This window comes from Bos mutus, chromosome 15 (genome assembly GCF_027580195.1).
Source record: "Bos mutus isolate GX-2022 chromosome 15, NWIPB_WYAK_1.1, whole genome shotgun sequence".
Lineage (NCBI taxonomy): Eukaryota > Metazoa > Chordata > Mammalia > Artiodactyla > Bovidae > Bos > Bos mutus.
The window spans coordinates 57,995,822-58,023,435 of record NC_091631.1 but is presented as its reverse complement, the minus strand read 5'-3'; the positions used below and the strand labels follow the sequence as shown (position 1 = coordinate 58,023,435).

The 27,614-nt window shown below is 46.3% G+C and overlaps 1 protein-coding gene across 4 annotated transcripts; it reads left to right on the top strand.

The window, feature by feature from the left end:
- Positions 1-3,681: 3,681 nt before the first annotated feature.
- On the top strand, positions 3,682-27,288 carry LAYN (layilin). Of its 4 annotated transcripts, none has more exons than XM_070384236.1 (8): positions 3,682-3,942; positions 7,910-8,207; positions 18,075-18,232; positions 19,577-19,678; positions 22,778-22,810; positions 23,626-23,709; positions 24,699-24,798; positions 26,667-27,288. In XM_070384236.1, exons 1-8 carry the CDS (start codon positions 3,858-3,860, stop codon positions 27,028-27,030), a joined length of 1,224 nt encoding a protein of 407 aa, XP_070240337.1. In that variant the 5' UTR covers positions 3,682-3,857; the 3' UTR covers positions 27,031-27,288. The 4 variants fall into 4 exon arrangements, with proteins under 4 accessions (XP_070240337.1, XP_070240340.1, XP_070240339.1 ...); XM_070384237.1 differs by lacking the exon at positions 3,682-3,942 and adding an exon at positions 4,684-4,866; XM_070384238.1 differs by lacking the exon at positions 19,577-19,678 and having other exon boundaries at positions 3,686-3,942.
- The last annotated feature ends 326 nt before the right edge of the window (positions 27,289-27,614 follow it).

Genomic DNA, 27,614 nt, shown 5'->3' with positions numbered 1-27,614 from the left:
TCTAGGAGTACCAGCTATTGAGTACTTGTGTCTGTTTTACTTACTGAAAACCACTGCATTTGATACCACACAGTTATCATCTGTCTCATTTTATATATTCTCAAGCTCCAACTTATCTTGCTTTCGTTTGAAGGGTATTTCCAGAACTGCTATATTTGATCTATATTATGAATATCAGATAAACAAGAAACAAGGACTTTATATGCCTCAACTTGTAGACCACCATAAAAACAAGGGCTTCCCAGGTGGTGCTAGTGGTAAAGAATCCACCTGCCAATGCAGCAGACGTGGGTTCTACCTCTGGGTCAGGAAGATCTCCTGGAGGAGGAAATGGCAACCTGCTCCAGTATTCTTGCCTGGGAAATCCCATGGGCAGAGGAGCCTGGCGGGCTACAGTCCATGAGGTTGCAAAGAGTCAGACATGACTGAGCGACAGCACAAAAGCACTACATACTCCACAAAAGTAAAAACAATAAGGAAATAGAGATGAAAGATCAGTCCTGAAAACTTTAAAGTTCTTCTTGCTATTGAAAAAAAAAATCCATTATCCAAAACTTGGTTTATTCAGCTTCTGGGACATGTCTGAAGTCAGAAGTGAATTACTTCCAGTTTTGTGAATAGCTGGCTCAACATCCCCATGTCTTATACACATGTCCATAATCCCAGTGCTAACCTACCTCACTTACAAAGGTGGGATACACTGGAAAGAGAAGGTTAAGACTTTGTCCCTTCTGCATTGCCCAACTGGCAGGCCTACTCAGGATTGTACATGAGACTCCAGAGCTCACAGCTCTATTTAGAAGCACCATGCACTTTCCTGCTAGCCTCCACCTGCAACTCCTGAACATAAACTTCGCACAGTGCGGCTTCCATCCACAGGGCCAGCAGCAGAGCGGGTGACCCACTGGTAAGAACTTAATCATTAAGGGCACACCAGACTGCAAGGGAGGCTGGGAAACAGTCTTTAATGGGGGTGGATGAGGGGATACCTGCCTAGTTGGAGTTCAAGGACTCTATCACTAAAAGAAGTGGAGAATGGATATTAGCATTTCTGCTGTGACACTGTTTGGAGAAAAACGTTTTGAACAAAAAGAAAGGTAATCAGACCTAGAGAAGGGAAATTTAGAAAGTTACAAGTTGGCAATCTCATCTCAGCATTATCAAGATTAAAAATGACCCTGTCAGGATGATGTGTTTGTCTGCCGGACAGCTCTCTTATCGCGAAGATGGACATAGCTGGATATCAAAGCCTAAATTTCAAATCATATAGCTGATTCCCTTTGTTCTGATGCCACACTCACTGAGAAATCTTTTCCCCCCAGAGGGTGAGTATGTGCTCAGAAGACTGTTTCTCAATGGGTGAATATATTATTCTCTTAGATTGGGCTTGAGCTTGTCAAACTAAGGATTGGAGCCTGGACCAAGACAATTTTACCAAGAAAAATTCCATTTTATGAGCTTTTTCAGCAACCAGCAGCATCGCTCTGTATTACCGGGTGTAATGGTCAGGTATTGCTGCAACAGCATTGCATAACAAAGTGATCTGAAACATTTATTATTGCTTATATATCTGGAGGTCAGCTGAGGATTTGACTAAGTCTGGCCAGATAGCTCAGCTTCTGGCTGCAGGGCAGCTCTGCTTCTCACTATATGTCTGTTGATTGACAGAGGCCGCTCTGCCCCAGGTGTCTTCTTTGGGTTCTACCTGGACAAGTGGGATATCTGAGCTCTCAAAGGGTGGCAGAGAAGCAAGAGAACAAACAAAACTATGTGAGGCCTTTTCCAGTCTAAGCTCATTCTGTTGGTCGAACACAAGGACAAGGGAGGGGGCGATGTACTCTGCTCCTTTAGTAATGCTAATGCTAAGTCACTTCAGTCGTGTCCGACTGTGCAACCCCATAGACGGCAGCCCACCAGGCTTCCCCGTCCCTGGGATTCTCCAGGCAAGAACACTGGAGTGGGTTGCCATTTCCTTCTCCAATGCATGAAAGTGAAAAGTGAAAGTGAAGTCGCTCAGTCGGGTCTGACTCTTAGTGACCCCATGGATTGCAGCCTAACAGGCTCCTCCGTCCATGGGATTTTCCAAGCAAGAGTACTGAAGTGGGGTGCCATTGCCTTCTCCAGCTCCTTTAGTAAGAAGAACTGCAAATTCACCTAGTTAAAGGGTGTGGATATAAGGTGGGGTGAAGAATTGGGGTCACTGTTGTAATCTACATTAGATTGACTGCATACCTCAACAATGTCCATCTGGACCAAGGGCCAGGGTATCCAAGGGAGAACTCAAGGCACAATTCAATTATTTGGGCCAAGGTTAAACAGCTTCTCTAAGCTGTAATATATGCTGTAAGATTGGAAATAAATCCTTTGTAATTGCCATTAAGTGTCCAGCTATCTGCACACTTACATACCCAGTTGCCTTATCAAAACTTCACAAGTTAAAGTGATTTTTATTGTTACCAAGAGTTAACTTAAATGTAGGCAAAGAAACTTGCTGGAGTCTACAGAGACATTAAGCGAAAAAAAGCAGAACCAGAAACAATTTCAAATGCTGACTTGCCGAATCAAGTGCTTCTACTCACCATATCAGCCCACTCTTTGGATGTTTTGATAATTGGGAATTTCTAGAAAGAATGTGTGCTGGACATGAAATATTCTAATTCAGGCATAAGGACAGGCTGTAAATGAACTTGCCTTAAAGGTCAGCCCTCCTCCTGCCAATGCTGTCCTTTCTGCAGTAGCAGAGCTTCCTAAAAGATCAGCTGATACTGAAGACAGATGCCCCAGCCTGTGATCAATCTGGCTTGTTTGTCTCAAACTGCAATTGGCTCCATCTGAGACCAAAACTCAGAAGTCAGTGGACCAGATAGGGCTGGGGGGGCGGGGGGTAGTATGCAAATCAGACCCACCTTCCAGCACTTAGCACTTTAGTTTTTGGACAGGAGTCTTACTTTTATTATTTGAATATATTTGAAGACATTTTGTTTACAACAAGGTGCAAATGTAAAACAGGACTATTGTGAGAGTCTGGAAGAAGGAGTACACATTGAGGCTGGGTTCCTGAGGAAAGCTTTGCCACAGGAAACGAGGGTCACTCTTTCCTGGGGGGATGGGGAGAGAGGGTCGCCTCCTTTCTACCACGAGACGGAACCATGACCCACACCCATGTGCTCTGCAGAAAGCGGTATTATTTCCTCGCTGGTCTCAAGGACGCTCTGGGAGAGCCATTCTTCTCTCAGCCAGAACTCCAACTTAGCCTCCGCTGGACGGTATCCACGCTGCGGCATAACTTGCCTGGCCAGTGGGCACCCCGCCTAGGTGCGCGTCTGTTCGCTACGTCCACCGCTTTTTTCTTAGACGTAGCCCCGAAGGCGGACAGCAGCCTCCTGAGTCCCGGCAGGTCTCGGAGTTTGCTTCTCCCGCTGGCCCGAAGGCGGAGCCGAGGACGCTGGGAGGAGGAGTTGGGGCGAGACACGGTCGGTTTTTAGCCCGTGCCGTCTTCATTGGATTTCGGAGAAGCCAGACCGGGATTTTCCTCGGCTCTGCGCCCCGAGCAAACGCAGGATGTCCCTGGGAAGCTCCGAGTGGGGCGGGCCGGGTGTCTGGCGCCGAGCGCGCTGGAGGAGGCTCTGGGGGGGCGGGCCCGCCGGCGGGGCTGCCCTCTCCGCAGTGACGTCCCCGGAGGCGGAGGGGCGACAGGCTGGCTCCTCGCCCTCCCCGCCTACTCCGGGTGCCGGGTCCGTCGGTGTTGGGGAGATGCTGCAGCTGGCCGCCGTTGGCGTTGCGGAGCACGCAGCTGCCGGTACCCCCGCTCCACCGCCGTAGCGCCCGGGGGTCCGAAGGCGCACCCGAGCCGGGCCATGCCGCGGGGAGCGGCGCCGCAGGCAGTGCTGCTGGCCGCGCTGCTGGCGGGGCTCCGGGGCGCGACGGGTCGCCTGCTCAGCGGTGAGTGCGCGCGCTGGGGCGGGGGCTGGTTCCCAGGCGCGCTCGGCTGCGGCACCCACGGCACCCCTGGTGCGGCTGACCGTCTTCAGGGCCACGGCGCCTCTTCTCTGGCCCTCGGAGGAGAGGGCGGAGGGGTGGCGCCCCCGCCCCACCAGTGGACTCAGCCCCACCGGCTCCCGCTGCTTCTAGAGGAGCAATCGCCGGGCGGCTGAGCCCAGCGTCGGTTCCCTGCGTGTCCTGGACAGCTCGACGTCCACTCCCCGCCCAGGGTTACCAGATACCGGGAGACGGAGGCTAGATGGAACAGTGAGCAAACTGCTCCAGGAGGCGCCCCTCGGTCCGCTCCACTGAGCGAGTCTCAGTGGTGCCCGGGACCCCCACACAGCGCTTGTCCTGCCAACCGAGGAGGTCTCCTGTCCCCGGGGACGGGGTGGGGGAGTGAGGGGTGCGTACAGTAGCGATTCTAGCTCAGCTGTGCTGTGGGAACCCAGCCTGTTACTCCTGGTCTCTTCTGATGGGGGGTAGGGAGGGCGGCGGCGAAGGCAATGGCACCCCACTCCAGTACTCTTGCCTGGAGAATCCCATGGATGGAGGAGCCTGGTAGGCTACAGTCCCTGGGGTCGCTAAGAGTCGGACGCGACTGAGCGACTTCACTTTCACTTTTCACTTTCATGGATTGTAGAAGGAAATGGCAACCCACTCCAGTGTTCTTGCCTGGAGACTCCCATGGATGGAGGAGCCTGGTAGACTGACGCGACTTAGCAGCCCCAGCAGCAGGGAGGGCGGCTGGATCCCGCGCCTGGAATAAGAGCGCTTAGAAAAAGCAGCCTAGTTAGCGCGGGACAAGCCCCGCCTTACTCGGGGGGATGACTCTAGGCTTCCTTCCTCCTGTGACTGCAGCCGCGGACTTGGACTTCAGAGGAGGTACAGTGCTCTGGCTTCTTGCCTCTTGCATTTGTTCCACATGTCGTGGCGGGGGCCAGCGGGAGGGCGATGTCCATATCCCTTCTCGGGTTTCCTTCATGGCCTTTTTCAGGCAACAGATGGGCCACGAGGGATGGAGGAGAAAGAAAACCGCCGCTCAGTTATCTATGCTTCGGAAGTTGATTGAGAGACTCTAAAGTTGGTTTCAGGATGGGGTGGGGTGCCGAGCGGCAAAATGGGAGGGTAACCGAATTCAGCTGTTTGGGTGACCAGTTCCCCGGGCTCTGTCCTCCATGGAGAGGAACAGAAGTCCCTCCCGCCCTTCCCTTTCCTGCAAGTGAGAGATGAGAGACACTTCCTGAAGGCAAGGGGACCAGATGAGCCCTGGGCCTTCTTCCAGCTCTGGGTCACTCTGGCATTCACTGGCTGACTGGGGATGTGTGGCCAGGCTGGGCCATACAGGAAACTCGTTTAGGGTGTTATGATGATCACCTTGATGATCCACCGATGGAAAAATGGAGGCTGCCAGTAAATTCACCTCCAGATTTGGGGTTCCTGGGACTCATTTGTTTTTCCTCTGCTTCCTCATTTGGAGCCACCTTTAAGGACCCATAGAAGCTGAGCTGGCCCAGCCTTCTCTCCCGTCTCCAGAATACCTCCTCAGTGAGAATGTTCCTCCTAGGAGGCCTCCTAATTTTCTGATGGAGCAGTCCTGCTAGAGTTTCTCTATTCAGCAACAGGAGAAAAATGGCAGAGAAAGGGAGAAGATGGAAAATGAAAAACCAACGTTTTTTATTTAAGAATTTAGTTACAAAAGCAATGAAAGAAGAAACTGAAAATAAGAATTCACAAGAGCTCTCTGGATTATCTGTATGGGCTCTGTTCCCATTTAAGCACTGAAAATGCAGTTCACTGTCTGCGGCCTTTTGCCCGGTACTCTGGGCAGTTTGGGGAATAACGAATGCTATCTGGCTCCCTGAACAGATGCAAAACCAGTTAGGAAAATGAGAACATTCTATGAGAGCTGGAAAGAGTTTTCCAAACACAAATCCTCAACTCCTCGCTCTGTGGCAGCAATTGACATCCAGAGTCCAAGAACCGGCTCTTCATTGCAAGGGATTCTCCTTGTTGAAGTCTGGTGTTCACTGTACAGCTGGATCCAGAAACACATGTTGTGTCTTCCTGTGGGCTCGGAAGCATATGTGTTTCTGTATTCCCAGCACCTAGCACAGCACCAGGCACCATGTGTACACTCAGTACATACTGACTGGACAAAGGAGCGATGAGGCTAATGTTTTGGGTGCAGAATTGCAATCGTGAAATTAAAAGACTCTTGCTCCTTGGAAGAAAAGTTATGACAAACTTAGTATATTGAAAAGCACAGACATTACTTTGCCAACAAAGGTCCGTATAGTCAAAGCTATGGTTTTTCCATTAGTCATATACAGGTGTGAGAGTTGGACCATAAGAAAGGCTGACCACTGAAGAATTGATGCTTTTGAATTGTGGTGTTGGAGAAGACTCTAGAGAGTCCCTGGGACTGTAAGGAGATCAAAGCAGTCCATCCTAAAGGAAATCAACCCTGAATATTCACTGGAAGGACTGATGCTGAAGTTGAATCTCCAATACTTTTGCCACCTGATGCGACGAGCTGACTCATTGGAAAAGACTCTGATGCTGGGAAAGATTGAAGGCAGGAGAAGGAGATGACAGAGGATGAGATGGCTGGATGGCATCATCAACTCGATGGACATGAGTGTGAGCAACTCATGCTTCAGGAGATGGTGATGAACAGGGAAGCCTGGCATGCTGCAGTCCATGGGGTTGCAAAGAGTCCAACCTGAGTTAGTGACTGAACAGAACAGATCAGAAATGGCTTCAGGAGCCCAGACACAAGCTAGGGTGGTGTGTACTGGTGAAGGATTTGTAATCTGTCCTCAGTAGAGTCCCATCCATTTGTCTTTGTCTTCAGCCTTTCAGGTGTCAGTCAGATGAGACATATTACATAGGCTTCTGATGCAACCTGAGCTTTCATTGGCATGGGGGATGTCTCTTATGTCTCCTGCATTGGCAGGTGGGTTCTTTATGACTAGTACCACCTGGGAAGCCATATGTGACCTTAGCCAAGCAAATTTCTCTGAGCCTCAGTTTTCTCATCTGTAAAATGAGGCATAAACAACGTCTACAGCAGAGGATTACTATGAGTGTTCAGTGAGATAAGGTGTGTATGTAAATGTAAAAGCCCTTAGCGTAATGCATGACACACAGAAAGAGTTCACTAAACCTTAGCTGTTGTCTTTAAGCAAGACCAGTAGCAGAAATCCCCTTGGATCTGATGCTCATAGCTTCTGCTTATACCATAGACTGGGTGAATTCTCAGTCCTGCAACCTAGGCAGAGGGCTCCAGCGTTGAGAAGCTCACACCTGAGTTCAGAATGCCTCTTTTACCCGAAGGAAACCCCAAACAGAGGCAACTCACTTTAAACCACACTATCTCCTGAGACTCCCAAATGGCATGAAAGTGTTTGTGTGCCTTTAAGTGAAACAATAAATCTTCATCCACCGCTCTTATAGAGATTAATTTTAAATGTCTGCTTTTCAGTCATCTGTAATGGAATAAACAAAGCATGGAGGTCCTACACAATTTAGCCATCAGAGTCTAAATCACTGCATCTCCGCACTGGAAGGGGTATTAATTTGCTCTGAGAGCCTAAATGACACTAAAACAGTCCACTGATGAGTAATCAGAATTCCTGCCCAGCTCCATTCAGATGTCTCCAAGCGTCTCTGCTCTGGTATATTTTAAGTGTTAGTTGCTCAATCGGGTCCGACTCTTTGTGACCCCACAGACTGGAGCCCGCCAGGCTCCTCTGTCCATGGAATTCTCCTGGTAAGAATACTGGAGTGGGTAGCCATTTCCTTCTCTAGGTCATCTTCCCTGTCCAGGAATTGAACCCAGGTCTCCTGCATTGCAGGCAGATTCTTTACCATCTGAGAGTGTGTTGGGGGGCACTAAAATAGGTAGGCTTCTTTTCTTCTCCAGGTCAGCCAGTCTGCCGGTTAGGAACCCAGAAGCCTTGTTATGAAGTCATTTACTTCCGTGATGCTTCTCGAAGACTGAACTTTGAGGAAGCCAGAGCAGCCTGCAGGAGAAATGGGGGCCAGCTAGTCAGCATTGAGTCTGAAGATGAACAGAGACTGATAGAAAAGTTCATTGAAAACCTCCTGGCTTCTGATGGCGATTTCTGGATTGGGCTCAGGAGGCGTGAGGACCAAAAAAGCAATGGCACAGCCTGCCAGGACCTTTATGCCTGGATCGATGGAAGCACAGCAGCATTTAGGTAAGTGTGCGGAACTCACAGCGGCTAACTCACTGGACATAGCTCAAGAAAGAGGCAGGCTAGATCCCCGGTGCCAGTCAGGAAGGAAGAAAAGCCCAGCTGGGCAGAGCCCCAAGGGGATAGCAGCACTGGCACAGCCACAGACCGAAGCAGTGTGGCAAGGGTGATAAATCAGCCTTAACTTGGGCCCAGCTCATGTTCAGAGAGCTCTGCCCAGGAGGGTGGCTCAGAAGCATTGCTTCAATAGGGCACAATGCTTGATGTCAGCAGTTCTGGCTACCTGGCCTTTTGGACTAGAACCCTAATGAGAGATTTTTTAATTTTTATTAGAGTGTAGTTGATTTCCATTGTGTTACTACAGCAAAGTGAATGTATACATATACATATATCCACCCTTTTTTAAGACCTTTCCCTTACAAGCCATTACAGAGTACCGAGTAGATTCCCTGTGCCATACTGTAGGTCCCTGTTAGCTATCTATTTTATATATAGTAGTGTGTATATGTCAGAGAAGGCAATGGCACCCCAATCCAGTGCTCTTGCCTGGAAAATTCCATGGACAGAGGAGCCTGGAAGGCTGTAGTCCATGGGGTCCCTAGGAGTCGGACACGACTGAGCGACTTCCCTTTCACTTTTCACTTTCATGCACTGGAGAAGGAAATGGCAACCCACTCCAGTGTTCTTGCCTGGAGAATCCCAGGGACCGGGAAGCCTGGTGGGCTGCCATCTCTGGGGTCGCACAGAGTCAGACACGACTGAAGCGACTTAGCAGTAGCAGCAGCAGCAGTGTGTATATGTCAATCCCAATCTCCCAGTTTATCCCTCCCTCCACCCTCTTACACCTTGGTAACCATAAGTTTGTTTTCTACATCTGTGACTCTATTTATGTTTTGTAAATGTGTCCATTTGTACCATTTTTTTAGATTCCACATATAAATGATATCATATGATATTTGTTTTTCCCTGTCTGACTGAGTTCACTCAGTGTGACAATCTCTACGTTCATCCATGTTGCTGCAAATGACATTATTTTGTTCTTTTTATGGCTGAGTAATATTCCATTGCATATATGTACCACATCACATATCCATTCCTCTGTTGATGGACATTTAGGCTGCTTCCATGTCTTGGCTACTGTAAACACTGCTGTGGTGAATATTGGGGTGCATGTATATTTTGAATTATGGTTTTCTCTGAGTATATGCCCATGAGTGTGATTGCAGGCCCAGTGAGAGACTAAAGGCCTAGGGGGCTGAAGGGCTTTAGACAACAAGGAATTATGCTGCTGCTGCTGCTGCTAAGTCACTTCAGTTGTGTCCGACTCTGTGCGACCCCAGATATGGCAGCCCATCAGGCTCCCCCATCCCTGGGATTCTCCAGGCAAGAACACTGGAGTGGGTTGCCATTTCCTTCTCCAATGCCTGAAAGTGAAAAGTGAAAGTGAAGTCGCTCTGTCATGTCCGACTCTTCGAGACCCCATGGACTGCAGCCTACCAGGCTCTTCCGTCCATGGGATTTTCCAGGCAAGAGTACTGGAGTGGGTTGCCATTGCCTTCTCTGGAATTATGATGACAGGCGAGAAATTAGAGCCAGATCTAATTCTCTGGATTGGCCAAGAGGGGACACAAAGAAGCCTGTGGTTTGCAGACCCCTTCTAAACCTCCAGTATTGGACTCACTTCACATACTCGCCCTGGCACCATGGCACTGCCATCGTCTCTCCCTGAGGAAAGCAGTGACGTGGGAAAATGTCATCAAATATCAAAATGCAAAGGCAGACTTAAGACGGGAAACGTACTTTAACAAATTTAACAGTTACTATCTTTTTATAATAAATAGTATATATAAATCAGTAAAACGCTAAATGTTTAAATGTCAATAAAACCCATGAGCAAAAGACCTGAGCAAACAGTTCACAAAATAGACACTCTAACTGGTAAACAATCGTATGGGGAAAAAATTTAAACTCAGTTTCAATCAAAAGAATGAAGATAAGAATATCTCTTTTTACCTACTCCATTTAAGACAGCATGTCAGCATTTATCGAAGCCCACCCATTTGGCTATTCTGACCCTCACCTTCGTTTAATCCAGGAGTATCTCCTCCAAGATTCTCATGGACCTCTCCTCCCAGGAGAAACCTTTTTTTTTCGTCTGCTCTGGGTCTTCACTGCGGCACTCAGGCTTCCCTAGTTGTGGCACACAGGCTCTCTAGTTGCCAGGGGCAAGCTTACCTGCCAATGGCATGTGGGATCTTAGTTCTCCAACCAGGGATCAAACCTATGTCCCCTGCATTGGAAGGCATGATTCTTCACCACTGGGCTGCCAGGGAAGTACTCCTGGGAGAAATTTTAAAAAAGAAGATTAGCAGGAGGAACTACCCTCTCCACCAGTGCAGCTGGTCCCCAGAGCCATGACTTATACTTACTGAGCCCCCCTCACCTCCTCCATCCTGTCTAGGTTCCCCTCCCCTCTTCTCAGGGAGCCTCAGTGGCTTGCTTACCTTGTGGGAAGACCCAGACCCTTATCCCTGAGGAATGTGAAGCCCTAGTCAACTTGAATTTCTCAGTCTGGAGTGATTTCACTTTTCTATTTACCATCAAAATGGAGCGCATGAGTACCAACAGGTACCCAAGTAGATACCTGAGTGCCAAACATATCCCCCTGCCTATAACAGCAGAGATACCTTCATGATTAGGGTCAGTACCTCCTACAAAGACAATGACTCCTCCTCTTGCCTGCTCGTTCCTGGACACAAGGATCCCTTGGTGTCCAAGTGGCAGCCATTGGTTCAACAACATTCGTGGTATATCTTCTGGTGGAAGGATTTCTCCTCTGGGTACCAGGCCCTCTAAACCCACAGGCCTCAATATTGCAGAGACAGGAAGCACAAATTCCCCAAGTGGGTACTGCCAGGGATGGGAAGCAAGGGTTGTCCTCCTTTTGCAAGCTATAGCCTTGAGAAATGTATTTCTTAAAGAATAAAGCTTGAACATCAAAATTACTTCTTTATCCATGGACTGCAGAATGGATGTTGTGTTACCAGGCATGAAAATCACAATAATCTCATTGTACATCTCCATCAGAGCGCTTGGGTGACTAGGTGCATCGTCAAGGAGCAGTAATACTTGGAAAGGAATCGTTTTTCTGATAGTAGGTCTCAACAAAGGGCTTAAAATATTCAGTAAATCATGCTGTGAACAGTTGTGCTGTCATCCAGGCTTTGTTGTCCCATTTATACAGCAAAGGCCAAGTAGATTTAGCATATTTCTTAGGGGTCCTAAAATTTTCAAAATGATCGGTGAAAACTAGCTTCAACTTAAAGTCACTGGCTGTGTCAGCTTTTTTAAAAATTACTATTTATTTTTTATTGAAGGATAATTGCTTTACAGAATTTTGCTGTTTTCTGTCAAACCTCAACATGAATCACTTTCACTTTCATGTATTGGAGAAGGAAATGGCAACCCACTCCAGTGTTCTTGCCTGCAGAATCCCAGGGAAAGGGGAGCCTGGTGGGCTGCCGTCTATGGGGTTGCACAGAGTCGGACATGACTGAAGCGACTTAGCAGCAGCAGCAGCAGGTGCCATCAGTAGTAAAGAATCTGCCTGCCAATGCAGGAGATGCAAGAGAGTCAGGTTCGATCCATGGGTTGTAGAAAATGCGAACCCACCCTGTATTCTTGGTTAGAAAATTCCACAGGCAGAGGAGCCTGAGCAGATATGCACACATACATCCCCACCAGTCATCCTGCTCTTTGAAGCTTTGAAGCCAAACATTGATTTCTCCTGTCTAAATTATGAAAGTCCTAGATGGTATCTTCCAATAAAAGGCTGTTTCTTCTACTCTGAAAATCTGTTTAGTGAGGCCACCTTTGTAAGTTATATTTAGCTAGATCTGGATAACTTGCTTCAGCCTCTAAGCAGCATCTACTGCTTCAGCATGCACTTTTATGTTATGGAGACAGTTTCTTTCCTTAACTTCATGAATCAACCTCTGTTAGCTTCCGATTTTTCTTCTACACCCCTTGGCTTCCAGACCCCAGAATACCCTTGCATGACACAAAGGTCGATGATTCAAAGTCTGCACTGCATCTGGGAGGATGTTGCCCCCTCCTCACAAGTATTGCCACTCAGTCAGTGCTTCAGGTGGATTTTCAACAAGCTTGTTCATCCTTCTGTCAGACTGGCAGCTTTAGGAGAGCGAAGCGTGTGGTCCGACTAGTAAATCCCCTGCCTACTCCCACATCTCCTTTGCTAGAAACTTGGTTTTTTGGTCTAATTAGATCTTATTTAGAATCCTGAGCTGGTAGATCAAAGACTGTGTAAGTATTTGGATAGTGATGCTAAGGCCCTGGGGTGGAAGAGGCAAACCAATGCCCGGATTATCTCTTCCTATCAACATGAATCATTGCCCCTTTCAGGGTGAAAGGAGTCCAGTGGGGTCTAGTTGCCACCAAATGCTAGGCCAGTCTCTGTTTCTGGCAGGTTGGATTTGGCAGTAGCTCGATCAGCCTTGGCTAGTGGGAACAGCTACTGCTGAGCCCATGCATGGCCTCCCTCCTGCCACCACGGCCACTCTAGTATACGCCTATGACATCAGCACAGGGGCAGCTGCTCACAGGTTGAGCTGTTTTGTCTCCCTGGTTAGTCAGTGCCTCTTCTGTGCTAGAGGCTTCTTGCTGGGCTTTAACATATGGTAGATTTTCGTACTTTATACCTACTCCCATATGTCTGTTCACGTCACTCTATCCAAGAACTCCTTGTCCTCAGCCTCCCACTCTTTCTCCTTTTAGACTCCTGATCAGCTGACCAAGCTCTTTGCCTTAGTCTAATGTCCAATAACTTCTCTTTCCATACCAAGTGGTTAAGTAGGCACATCAACAAAGCTCTGGCCATTGGGAGGTTGCCTCTTCACCACTAAACCTTTCACAACCACCTCTGAGTGGGGCTGTAGTACAGCTGCTGCCCACTGGGAGTTGTCTCCCCATGCTTGGCGACCTAAGGCTACCTTTATCAGCTGGTCATAAGGGATTCCCTTATGCAGCTGTAGGTATAAGCTGAGGGATAGGCTCTGGTACAATAGAGGAAGATATCATGGCGGTCTGCTCTGTTTGTACATGCCCTTTGGTCCTAAATATACCTCTTCCATCTTATAATGAGTTGATTCCTGCCTAATCTTTTGACTAAGTGTGTCTGACAATATCTCACTTTGACCGAGCAAGTTGGATTGTATGGTCTCTTGGTACTCCTTGCCTAGTAGCAAGCCAGAGTTCCTTGCAAAAGGTGGTTTTTTTCCCTCAGCTACAGGTGATATGGCCTTGCTACAGAATCTCAAGGGTTTGCATTGTGATTCTCTCACTGGAGCTTGTACGGATGCTACATGACATTGTTTTTCTCACCACCGATGCCTCTAACAATAGGGTGTGATGGATCATACGGCCCAAGTGGGAAGTCTGCTTCAATCACAGCCTAGAACCACTTCAGAGTCCTTTTTGGCTCTGGATCCCACTCAAAGACAGCTGCCTTTCATGTCAACAGGTATATATACCAGAACAGTATTCCCAGGTATGAAATATGCCACCTCTAGAGCCCAAAGGGACCTACCACATGCTAGGCTTCCTTCTTCAAATGATTGCAAGATGCTTCATGTATTATGAGATGAAATAATTTAACCCTTAACTTGAAAGAGGTGTTGTGCCATTGCCTAGACTACAAAACACCTACACATTTTCATGAAGTAGCAGGCCCCTGAATCTTCATAGCATTTATCTCCAACCTTGGGGCTTCCCTGATAGCTCAGTTGGTAAAGAATCTGTCTGCAATGCAGGAGACCCCGGTTCAATTCCTGGGTCAGGAAGATCCCCTGGAGGAGGGATAGGCTACCCACTCCAGTATTCTTGGGCTTCCCTTGTGTCTCAGCTGGTAAAGAATCTGCCTGCAATGTGGGAGACCTGAGTTCAATCCCTGGGTTGGGAAGATCCCCTGGAGAAGGAAAAGGCTACCCATTCCAGTATTCTGGCCTGGAGAATTCCATGAACTGTATAGTCATGGGGTCACAAAGAGTGGGACTTGACTGAGAAACTTTTCACTTTCACTTTCAACAATATGGTGATTTTGGAGAAGGCAAAATCACCAAGGTGATTTTGGAGAAGGCAATGGCACCCCACTCCAGTACTCTTGCCTGGAAAATTCCATGGGTGGAGGAGCCTGGTAGGCTGCAGTCCATGGGGTCGCTGAGGGTCGGACACGACTGAGCAACTTCACTTTCACTTTTCACTTTCATGCATTGGAGAAGGAAATGGCAACCCACTCCAGTGTTCTTGGAAGTCTCTCTTCATGTCATATTATGACAGAGGGTAGGAAAAGTAATATAGTCCTGGGGAAAGACCATAAATATATACTGATGTCTATCCCAAATGAAGGCAGACTGTTTGTGATTCTCTTTCTGATACAGATGAAAAGGAATGTACTCACCAAATCTTCATACTAGGTACCCAAGGACATGTTAACCAGCTCTAGCAAAGATGCCACATATGGCATAGCAGCTGCAATGGAGGCTTCTACTTGGTTGAGTCTGTGCTCCTCCAGTTTCATCCTTCAGAATCTGCCTGATTTTTGCAGGGGCCAGACTAGTGAATTATATAGAGATGTGGCGGGGAATACCGTCCTGGCATTTTCTAGGTCTTTGGAGGCAGCACTACTTTCTGTCATGTTTGCCTGGATAAGGTATTGTTTTCTGTTTACTATCTTGAAGAGGACAGGGAAGAATGCAGTTTTCAAGGCTTCCACTTGACCTTCTCCCTATTATAACTCTTATCCCATAAGTTTTCAATTCATATATTTTAAAACTGGAGAATGACCACTGGATGGGTCCCACTGTGAGCTGGTCCTTATCTCAGAGAGACAGCACTGAGCAGTCCTGAAGAGAGATCTTAGTTCTCTACCCAGGAATAGGACCTGCATAGCCTGGATGAAAACCAGGAATCCTAGCCACTAGTCCACCAGGGATTAGAGGCTAAAAGCAAAGTTCCCCTGACCCATTGAAAAATACATTTCTCACAGAGGCAAAAACATAAAAACAGGTACAAAGTTTATTATTAGAAACACAGCAGTGGGAGAGCACATGGGTGCATGCTCAGTCGCTCAGTCGTGTCCGACTCTTTGTGACCCTATGGACTATAGATCACCAGGCTCCTCTGTCCATGGCATTCTCCAGGCAACAGTATTGGAGTGGGTTGCTGTTTCCTCCTCCAGGGGATCTTCCCAACCCAGGGATCCAACCCAGATCTCCTGCATCTCCTGCCTTGCAGGCAGATTCTTTACCGCTGAGCCACCACGGAAGTGTGGGTAAACACACAGAGAAGCAATTTGTTTATTTAAGTCAGCAGTTAGGCAGAAATACACACCCGGAGAGAAAAGATACGGGAGTCCTCTCTAATGAGGAGGGGTGAAGTAAAGAGGTGATTTTAATCACTGATATAGGATAAACCTTCTGGGTCTTCATTTACCTTTGGGCAGTTATCTTGTTTCTTTTTTCATACCTGACAGGTCCAAGGACCTTCCCCAAGATGCATGCACAACTTTTTGTTAAGATGGATCTTACCACAGATGCCTGTAGGTGCATGTGGTCTCCCACGCACCTACTTATTATGCTCCCCCTCCCTTTTTGATCCCCCCAAAAAGCCTTCCATGGGCAGACAGGGAACTTTTCCTTGATCTCGAGTGGTCATCTTATCTCTTTATTCCAGCAGAGCGCAGCTTATGCCACTAGCTTTTTGCTTGGAGTGTCTGGGTGAGAACACAGCCTCAAGCAAACACAACTTTGCTTGACAAACACCAGCTGTTCAGCCTGGAGGCCCATCTATCTCCTACATCAGTCCTGAAACAGAACTCGATTTAATACTTGGCCTCAATATGCTCCCACTCAAATGGGTAACCTTAATGACACTTCAAGTCTTTGGGTAGCAGTGTTAACTTGCACACTCTTTCCACAATCTTTGTAATATCAGGGTATTCTTCCTTCCCCAGTGTATGGTTCCTTGAATAAATGGCCATAGGTCCCTTGGGGAGAATAGAGGAAAATATCATGTGTACCTGGGGCCTCCCAGGGGGTGCTGCTGCTTCTGCTGCTGCTGCTGCTGCTGCTAAGTCGCATCAGTCGTGTCCAACTCTGCGCAACCCCATAGACGGCAGCCCACCAGGCTCCTCCATCCCTGGGATTCTGCAGGCAAGAACACTGGAGTGGGTTGCCATTTCCTTCTCCAATGCACAAAAGTGAAAAGTGAAAGTGAAGTCGCTAAGTCGTGTCCGACTCTTAGCAACCCCATGGACTGCAGCCTACCAGGCTCCTCCGTGGTAAAGAACCCACCTGCCAGTGTAGGAAATGTAAGAGACTCAGGTTCAATCCCTGGGTTGGGAAGATCCCCTGGAGGAGGTCACGGCAACCCACTGCAATCCACTCCAGCATTCTTGCCTGGACAATCCCACGGACAGAGGAGCCTGGTGGGCTACCGTCCATAGGGTCCAGAGTTGGACATGACTGAGGCAACTTAGCTCACATGCACGCACCATGGGCATCTACTGGGGTGTCGCGGGGTCCTTCCTCTTTCTAGCAGTGAGTTCCAAGCCTAAAAGCTGGCTCAAGTCCAGAAACTAGATTCCAGGCATCATATTGGATGCCAGGCATCCATCCCATTATCTGTGAAATAAATTAACATAAAGCCATAAGGCCAGTGGGGAGGAAAACAGACAAGGGGAGGCCCATCAACAAGGTTGGAAAATTTCCTGGAGGTGACTGGTGAGGTGCAGAGCCCAGCCCCGGTCAGGAACCCCAGCTGTCCAGACAGTGTCCAAGCTGTGTTGCAAGTTCAGCTATCATCCAGGCAAATTCAACCCAGTGAGTTCAGCAGAGAATTTTCCTTCTGCTGACCTGCAGCACCAGACTCAAGCAGAGCTCTTCTGGGGTAGTACACGGAGAGCTGTCTCTTAGGTGCCCATGAGGAGGGGCTGTGACGAGAGCTAGGCAGAGCAGCAGAGCTCATCTAAACAGTCTGAGCATCAGGGCAGAGCTGGGCCCTGGAAGCAACCTGCTTGGGTGAGTAACCAGGCAGAGTACGAAGCCCAGCCCTGAGTCAGCACACGGCCTGGGTGCTCACAGCATCTAAACTACGGAATCCAAGGCTTTAACCTGGCACCCACAGATCTAACTGGGCAGCCGCACCATTTAATTCCAAGTACCACTAGGGCTGCAGTGCACCCCATCCAGGAAACTGGGAGACAAAGACAAGAAATCAGGCAGCGGAGGCTAACAAAAGGTCTCAGCAGCCTGATGAAGTAGAAACAACTTAAACACTGAAAAAGACTAGCTGGGCCTCCTGCTTTTTCCCAAACTCTGGCTCCTGCTTTGAAGCCTCAGATGCTTGAATATTCTATCCACTCCTCAGAGTTCAGAAGGCAGCTGTGGCTACTGAAAAGCATGGGGAGATGGAAGCAGGGTGAGCTCTGGATGCAATAAGCCATGCCTCTCCTGGTACATCTGATTTCTTAAAAAAGAGAAACAAAACCCAGTTACCCAAAAGCAAAAAAAATAATAAGATTGTCCAGACTGGCCCTGCTGGCTGCTTTTTCTCATAATAACTTTGCAGACATCATATGGTAATATATTCCTCCCTGCAAAGAAGCTGTGGCAAATGTCAGATGATTGATTGTGATGTCCATATTCGAAAGCATGGTTCTCCTTATTGGCAGCACTTCAATTCCTCCCTCTCTCTTAAGTTCCTGGCTCGGTGGAATTTGATAGGAAAGCAAAGGCTTTGAAGTCTTGCGGGATCCTTCTCCAGTTGCCTCCACTGTTGACCCCTTTCCTACAGGAACTGGTATGTGGATGAGCCTTCCTGCGGCAGCGAGGTCTGCGTGGTCATGTACCATCAGCCGTCGGCCCCCGCCGGCATCGGGGGCCCTTACACGTTCCAGTGGAATGACGACCGATGTACCATGAAGAACAATTTCATCTGCAAATATTCTGATGGTAATGAATCCTCTCCCAAGTTATGTGGCTGCATTCTCAGCCTCCTGTCTCCTTTCATAATTAGCTGCTGGTTCTAAGAATTTGTCACGTAGTCTCTGAGAAAGCTTGTTGCAAATGCCAGCAGTGTTAAACTTTGGGAATTCTTGTAAAGGGAGATGACCTGATACCTCCTCGCTGAGGAGTAATTCTAGCAAAGAAGAGGGTATTAGATGCTAAGAGATGAAGAAATGAAAGGGTCTAATTTATGGATGATAAGGCAAGAATTATGAGAACTTCAAGAAATAAAAAGCCTTCCAGGTGGACAGTTACAATTCTTATTCTTTCCATATGTGAGGTTGTACACTGTAGGAGCTTCAAATAAGGAAGAAATATGAAAGGAAGCTGGCCATTTTTCTTGCCTGTCTCCTGCCAGCCATTTTCTGGGGCATTAAGGAAACAGGATAATGACCACAGGAGGTAGATGATAAAATATGCCAATTTTACTGATACTGGGCAGATAGCAGTCACTTTGATGAGCAGGCTTAAACTCCTTAGGCCACCGTCTATATATATGCCTTGCAAATTTAACTAGCTTTTTCTTCTACATCTATTAAGGGTTTTGAATTGGCTACAAGCCCATAATCTCACTGTGCTGGGCTTTCCCAAATTCCTCCATTTGATGGACTTCAATCTAAACATGAAGGGATTTTCTGTTACTGAAGCATTTCACCACCCTGAAGCCAACTGCTTGATCTCAATTCGGCATCTTTTCCTGACAGGAGTAGAATGACTTGTTAGTTACATCTAGCTGGGGACTAAACAATCCTGTCATTTAAAAACTGTTGGAGCTTGACTGTGCCTTTGCTGCTAAAGTTGTTTTTCCTCCCTCTTCACCCCTTCAGATGAATTCTTCTCTCCAGAGACCTGGTCTTCCCCACCATAGAGTTGTCTCAGGCAGGGAGGTTGCAAGGATCAAGGCTGACTTGCAGGGCACTTTTTTAGAGCAATTAAAGCAACTCACTTATGACAAACTGGCTGCCCATCACTTTTGTTCATTATATCCTATTATCACCATGATTTAAAATTTTGTACCTTAAACATTTTTTGAAATGTGAGATTTGGGCACTGGTTTTCATAGCCTTTTATTTTGGGGTTAGAACCAGTTAGTTTTTTAAAAAATAATTTTGTTTATTCATTGTGCTGTTGCCTGTATTAGACTGAGTCCTGGCAGGGTAAAGATGGCACACTCAAAGGGTTTAATGGGAGGAGTATAATAAAATGATATTTACCAAAGTGTGGACACAGAGCATGAGATGGTGACGTGCCCAGGGACCAGCTGCAATAGGAAACTATTACTACCCCTAGGCTTCAAGGAGCGAAGGGAGGGTATGGTTTTAGCGGAACCCAGAGAAATCTTGGAGTCATGCAAGAGGAGCCACCCAACAGGAGCTATAACCAGACAACACGGTACTGTCGAACCACCATGATGTGGGAGAGAGGTCTGGGGGGTCATACTAGGACCTGTCTCTTCTCCTACCCTCTAATCTCCTGCTTCTGCTCCTATTAGTTAAGTCCAATCAAGAACCAAAGGACAAGGGAGCCCCGGGACACATCCCCAGAGGTCAGCCTCCCAGGACACAGAGAAGGACCAAGAATAGATTGAGCAGAGGGATGTGGGCACAAGGAAGAAAACTAGCACATTGCCTTTCTGTAGACCGCCCCCTCCTTCTCAGGATAAGCTCACGTACCTCAGCACACCACGAAAGGACTGGCTTGATCAGACCCTTGCCTCTCTGCAGCCCCAGTTCTCACCGCTTTTATTCCCTCCCCCATCCAGTTCCCTTCTGCGTTTTGTGAAGTTCTCCATGGTCTCTTAACTGCTGTTTCCAGTGCTTGGAACATCCTTCCCTCTTTTCCAGTCAACTCATTTTCAGCCTTCAGGTTAAGCATCACCTTCTCTCATAACAATAATAGATGGTCCTGGATTGTATCTTTGATGATGACAATGGTAATTTTCCATAAAGGGCATTTTTAGGACAATTGGCATAACTTGAATAAGATCTGGAGATTGGATGATACCATACATATCAAGGTTGATATTTTGGTTTCGATAATTGTACTATGGTTATGATAGAGTATGCCCCTCCCAGTCCTGTTTTAAATACACACTGAGGTATTTAGGGAGTAAAGGGTAACTATGACTACAACTTATTCTCCGAAAAAAAGTTATGCATGTATCTGTATGTGAATATATATGTGTGTCTGTGTATATATAGAGATTTAGATATAGATACATAGATATAAATATATGGAGATATATATAAAGAGAGAGACAGAATAGTTACATAAATGAAATGTGATACAATGATAACATTTGGGTGAAGGATACATGGGAATTCTTTGCAATAGTCTTGCAAATTTTCATAAATTTTAAATTATTTCCAAATAAGTTTAAAAAAAAAAATCACTTCCTCTGGGAAGCATTCCAGGGCTTAACCTCAAAACTAGGTTAAGTGTTCCTCCTATGAGGCTCATAACACCTCACACACGCAGTACGTATGCTGCCTGTTGGCAAGTTTGTCCACTTCACTATATGGTTGGCATGAAGTCTGGAAATACACATGTTTGACCCCGCACTTGATGGACTAGGGGAAGGTCACCTGGCATGGCTCCAACATTATGGCACAATATCGTTTTATACCAGAGGGCAAGTGACCAGTTGAAAGACAGCGTCTAAAACTAAATTTGACGACATGACCACTTAGAGTAGGCAGCATGCCAGCCAGATCTGAACACTTGATTCGTCCCGGGTGCTTCTGGATTCCTTCTGGAAGCATAGACACATTCAGTGGAAATCAGAGACAAATTATCTGAGGCAATGTCACGGGCCATTGCAGCCGAGATGGAAATGCTGCATTAATTTGCCACGTTCACTGCAGTTTTGCCCAGTGGATCGAACTATGGAGGGACAACAAAATGACTGCATCGTTTTCTGTAATGTCATTGAATATACGATGTATTGTAATATAACATCACAAAATTAATATGTATGAATATTCTCCTATAATTCTATATTTATTGCCATCCTGTAGAGTGTAAGTTCCTTAGACTGCTGGGATGGCTTTTTATTTGCTGGTGTGTCTCTAATACCTAGCATGGAGTTTGTCTCCTTGGGATCTTAAATTTTCATTTGAATTTTTAAAATTCAAATCCCAGTTCAGCTACTTATTAGCCATGAGATTTGAGTAAGTTGCTTAATTTCCCTGTACCTGAGTCTCCTTGTGAACAGATTCAAAATAGCACTTACTCACAAGGCTGTCATCAGGATAAATTGTGTTTGTTTTTATAAAAACATTTAGAACATAATAGTGTTTCTATCATATAGCAGACATTTTTAATAAATAAATGGATTTGCATCACCTCTACACACACACACACACAGACATGATTAAAAGTTTCCCTTCTGAATAAAACTTCAGAATAACTTTGACATCCTGGCCTTGTGTGTGCATGTTACTCGCTCATGTCCAACTCTTTGCAACCCCACAGACTGTAGCCCACCAGGCTCCTCTGTCCATAAGATTCTCCAGGCAAGAATACTGGAATGGGTTGCCATTTCCTTCTCCAGGGAATCCTCCCAACCCAGGGATTGAACCCAGGTCACCTGCATTGCAGGCAGATTCTTTACCATCTTAGCCACCAGGGAAGCCCCTCCAGGCCTTAGGACTATAAAGTCTAAAATTTTGACCTTAAAGACTGACTCTATGATCCCAGAGTATCTGATCAGCATAAGAGTCCCTGCCAGTACAAAAGACTGATAGAATTTCTGCCAGAAGTAAAATCATTACTGTAGGTTGTCTGTGTAGCCTGACTCTCCAGAGGCTCTTAGAATTAAATAGTTCAGGTTCTAGATCACAGCTCTGCTTTGGGGCGGCCCATAGTCTACTTAGTCCCCAGCCACCTCCACTGCTTGGAGATTGGTGTTCATTGCTCTAAAACATCCCTAGTAGGAACTGATTAAATGTCTTGGATTGCTTTAAACCAGTTCAGGGGACCTCCCTGGATGTCCAGTGGCTAAGACTTCATGCTCCCAATGCAGAGGGCCCGGGTTTCATCTCTGGCCAGGGAAACTAGATCCCACATGCCACAACTAAGACCCAGTGCAGCCTAATAGAATAGAATAGAATAGAATATTCAGGCCTGGGTGTAGCCAGGGAGGAATAGGGATTATTGTTGAAACCAGATTAGCCGTATGTTGATAAGCATTGACACTGCATAGGGGTTCATTATACCAATCTTTCCACTTTTGTGTATATTTGGAAGTTCTCATATTTAAAAGTTTTCATGCTTTTTTTAAAAGTGTCCAAGCAAAGCTGGGGAAAGGCTAGTCTTTGTGCAGAAGGGATTCTTTGGACTTACTAACCAGGTTCTGGAGCCTGATAGCATGAAATGAAGTTTGTTGGAAGACTGAATGAGCAACTAAATGGAAGCTGTGCCCTGGCCAGTTTCACTCAGATGGTATGGCAATTTACATATTACTCTCATTCTTATCCCTTTCTGCTGCAGAGAAGCCAACAGTTCCTTCTACAAGGACTGGAGGTAAGACTGTCATTGGAGATTTGAGTTCATTTGGGCTGTTTTACACAGGTTTAGAACCTCTGGATAGGTTTAGAGTCACATGCTCTTTATACCAGATTATTCGATGGAAAGACACCAACTCTTTGGATGGGTATATGTCACACCGAGACACCGCATGTGATTCATTAATCTCACTCTCTGCTGCTGCTGCTGCTGCTAAGTCGCTTCAGTCGTGTCTGACTCTGTGCGACCCCATAGACGGAAGCCCACCAGGCTCCGCCATCCCTGGGATTCTCCAGGCAAGAACACTGGAGTGGGTTGCCATTTCCTTCTCCAATACATGAAAATGAAAAGTGAAAGTGAAGTCACTCAGTCGTGTCTGACTCTTCACGACAAGAATCTCACTCTCTAGGGTCGCCTTTCAACTGTGTGAAAAGGAACAATTACAAATCAGTTTGGGATGTTACTTATCCTTATTGACAATATGAAAGGAGTAATTCAATCTAACGAGACAAGTGAGTCAAACTGATAATTCTGGTCCTAAAAGTGAGTCATCGGCCCTTCCTCCGTGTTCTGCAGCACTTTATGGGCCTTGATGTCAGCTGCCTGCTGGCTGTGTTCCTACTTGATTCTTGGCAGCAAGAGTCATACCAGAAAGATCACGAAAAGTAGACCTCTCGGTCAGCAAATTCAGTTCTTCACTTTCTGTGGTTATAAACTGCACTGGTCACTTTGCTAGTGCTTTTTGACATCCCCCCCAAAGCTGATAGGACCTCAGAGAATATCTGGATGTTAATGCTTTTCTCCAGGTTCTAAGTACATGTGTCTCTCTCCAGGTGAAGAGATAGAGCCAGCAACACCCATCCTTCCAGAAGACACAGAGAAAGCAGATGCCACAGAAATACTGAAAGAAAGCAAAGGTATACATAAAATTCTCCCAGGGAAAAATAGATAATGGGACTCTCCTGATTATAAATTCCCCATGGTTACATACCCTGCTTTGTTCATCCCACGGCTGCTTAAAAATGAAAACAGACAGGGCACTCGGGCTTTGTCAAAACTGTATTAAATGTTAGATTTTGTCAGTGAAATATACAAAGGGAATTTTCCTAAGACAATTAGGGCGATTAGATGAGACAAGAGGTAAAAAGTCTTCAGGAAGACAGTCGGAGACTTGAGAACCTCCCAGAAGTTGTTTGGGTCAGGTTGGGGGGAAGGGGTGGGAATTGAGAATGAATATTGAGAAATAAGAGCAGAAAGACCCAGGCCATGATTAATATTTCTTTACAAGACAAATAGAGAAAATGGACATAAAAGATAAAAGAAAATGGGGTGATAAACTGGAGTGCTAATGGACTTTCAACCTCAACTCTCACCTTGAGTTTCAAGAGGAAGATATGGGCTGGTAGCTAGACTTAATAATGTGGGTAAATGTCAAATCAATATAGGATACATCTGAAACTAACATGATATTGTACGTCAACTATATTTCAATTAAAACAAAAAAAGAGAAAGATCTGAGATTTTGTCACTGGGTAACTTTAAGAAACAAACACTTAATTTTTCAGTTTAGTTATTTACATAATAGAAGTAACAGTATTTTTCTCACCTACCTAAGAGCATCTACTGTGTCCATATAATGAAATAGGATCCTGAAGTACTGAAATTCAGCCGTGACACTAGCCACCCCAAATTAACACAGACCCTACAGGTTAAGGGCTCAGTCCCCACACAGACTGCCCTTGCTTCAGATATCAGCCACAAGATTGGGGGTCCCCAGGCCACCCGCACTTCTAATCAACTGACTGCAATTCTAATGAGTCACTTTCAGTAATTCACTAGAACAACTTATAGAACTCAGAAAAACACCATACCCATAACTACATTTTATCTGCGCTTTTCTTTTCAGAAGCTGCCTTGAATCTTGCCTACATCCTAATCCCCAGCATTCTCGTTCTCCTCCTTGTGGTCACCACAGGTGTATGTTGGGTTTGGATCTGTAGAAGGAGGCAAGTAAAACGTTGATCCTGTAAACCTTTGTGTTTTCTGAACTTGGACTTCATTAAAAGGCAAGGCAGCTCCAAGAGAATCTCTTCTGCAGATTTGAGAATAAATCTTCTGATGGGTTTGGGGCACTCAGAAGTACTAAGCATTTGTACTCAGCTGTAATTAACAGAGTGATCTTACATTCTTTAATTTTTTAGTGTGGAAGATTTTAAATGACTTGAGGGGTGAGACTGCATTATTCACCTGTGTATCCACACATCACTCAGCAAAGTTTTCTCATGCCTGTACATTCTCACTCCAGAAATGTTTTTTGGGTGAGTAAAGGAGTAAATAGTGAGCCATATGAAAATAACTGTCCCAAAGCCTCCTGGCAAACATCTGAAACTAAACCACGTCATTCAAAATAAAATAGCCATATTCTTTTAATTGACTTTTACTTGAATACACAAGTATAGACAGCTACAAAATAGCTACCTTAAGTAGCTTAGAGCACCTCTGTTAGTGGACAATGGAGCCACCATTTTGGAGGTACCCAGAGCTCTTCTCAGCTGCCTTTTTATTCCCCATCATCATGGTATATATAGAAGAAGGTGGACTTCACAACAGGAAAGCAAAGGTACATTTTAAGACTTGACTCCCTTTGATGACCAATTTAAGATAAACTAATAAGATTTCAATGTAGAACCTACTTCATTTAATAATAATTCCTTAGGGACTTCCCTGGTGGTCCAGCAATTAAGACTCTGTGCTGTCGGTACAGAGGGTAGGGGTTCAATCCCTGGTCAGGAAACTAAGATCCCACATGCCATGCAGCGTGGCCAAAAGATTAAGAAAATAGTAACTCCCTTATAGAATTATTAGAATTAAATCAGTTAATACATGCAGAGTGAGTATATTATAAGCACTCAGGAATATCTCTTCCTATGATCATTTTTATTAGTTAATTCCTTTTAATCCAAAATATCGACAGAATTCAGTTCATAGGAGGTGGTAGGGAGGTTCAAGTAGGAGGGGACATAGGTATACCTGACTGATTCATGTTGATTTATGGCAGAAACCAACACAATATTGTAACGCAATTATCTTCCAATTAAAAATAAATAATAAGTTTTAAAAATGTTGGTATGGCCAAAAAACCAGAATTCAGTTTAAAAAATTGCTACTATGTTTTCTAACTGCTTACTCTGTGCTTGGTTCTTGATTTCCCTTCCTTATCTACCCATTGAGCAGCTCACCCCAATCTGGGAATTGTAACTTTAAACTGGAGTCTACTCACAGTTTTAATCATTTTGTGCCACAGACACAAAAATACTAGCAAAATATTTCCAAAAATGTATGTGAAACAGTAATACATGAGCTTCTTTATTAATGCTTCTTTAGGTATAATTATTGAATTATAATTCAACATCATAATATTGAAGCAGAGATGAGCATAAAATATTTTAAGGCATCTTAAACAATAACTGTGATATGAAAACATCTATGATTTCCGTTGGTGAGCACGTCAAAGACATTACTAATTCTACTCAGCTTGATTGCCCACATTCAGAATTGAAGGACAGTTTCCCTTAGAGATGGATTTGTTTTAATGTGGCATTTTTTCCCCCATGCAGTTCTCTCCATAGACCCTCTGGGGGCTCTGGGGACCCTAGGATCACCCGTTCTGCTCTGTGCTCAGGCCATGGTGAATGACAGATAGAGCACTTTTCTCGTTCATTCCTGCCCCACCCGAAACCCTGCCCTGTAGGTTGACACAGATGAGAAGTGCAGCGTAGTGACCGCGCAGGGATGACCCTCTCCTGCCTGGACAGGGGCCCAGGGACATTCTCAGGCCCCTTGTCTGCTCAGCCCTGGTTCTCCCTCTTCCTAGGAAACGGGGGCAGCCGGACCCCAGCACTAAGGAGCAGCGCCCCACCTGGCCGGCTCCTCAGCCCGGGAACAGCCCGGACCTGGAGGTTTACAACGTCATACGAAAGCAGAGCGAAGCTGATCTGGCCGAGACCCGCCCGGACCTAAAGAACATCTCGTTCAGAGCGCGCTCAGGAGAGGCCTCGCCGGACGCCGTGTCTTGTGACTACGAAAACGTGGCCGTGAACCCGTCTGAGAGCGGGTTCGTGACGCTGGTGAGCACGGAGAGTGGCTTCATCACCAACGACGTCTACGAGTTCTCCCCGGGCCGAGCAGGGAGGAGCAAGGAGTCCGGATGGGTGGAAAATGAAATCTACGGTTATTAGGAGGCTCAAAGAAACCCTGAACTGACAAGAATGGGAAGGGAGAGAGAAGCAATTTTCCTATCAGGGAAACACGCAGAAGGTCTCCGAAGGGGCTCAGATCAGGTCCTGGGGGTGAGCATGAGACGGTTTGAGCCCCCGCTGGAGCCCTGGTTTGGGCTGTGTCCCTTAACCCAGCCCCTCACCCGGCTGGCACCTGTAAGAAGCATTGCCCAGGGGCTGGCAAGTGGTAGAAAATAAATACCTGATTGTTATAACTGACTTTCAAGAGAGAGTGCTTTCCTTGGCGGGCGTGCTGTGGAGCTTGGGAAACCAACATCTGGGTTCTGTCCCTCTTCTTCAGTACAGCCGCAAACATCATTACAAGGAGACAGAAATCCCAGAAGCTTTTCAAAGCCGGCGTATGCTGGCATCGGGCTGGCCTACACATAGCAATTCTTATATCTGTTTTTTGTTTTGTTTTTCCCAGAGAATCAAATCAAACCAAAAGCAGGAAGCAGAATGTTAGTCAGTTTGTGTCTACAGTCCCTCCTCTGCATGTGGCCTCGGGGGACCTTTTTTCTTTCTCCTGACATCCAAACTTGGAA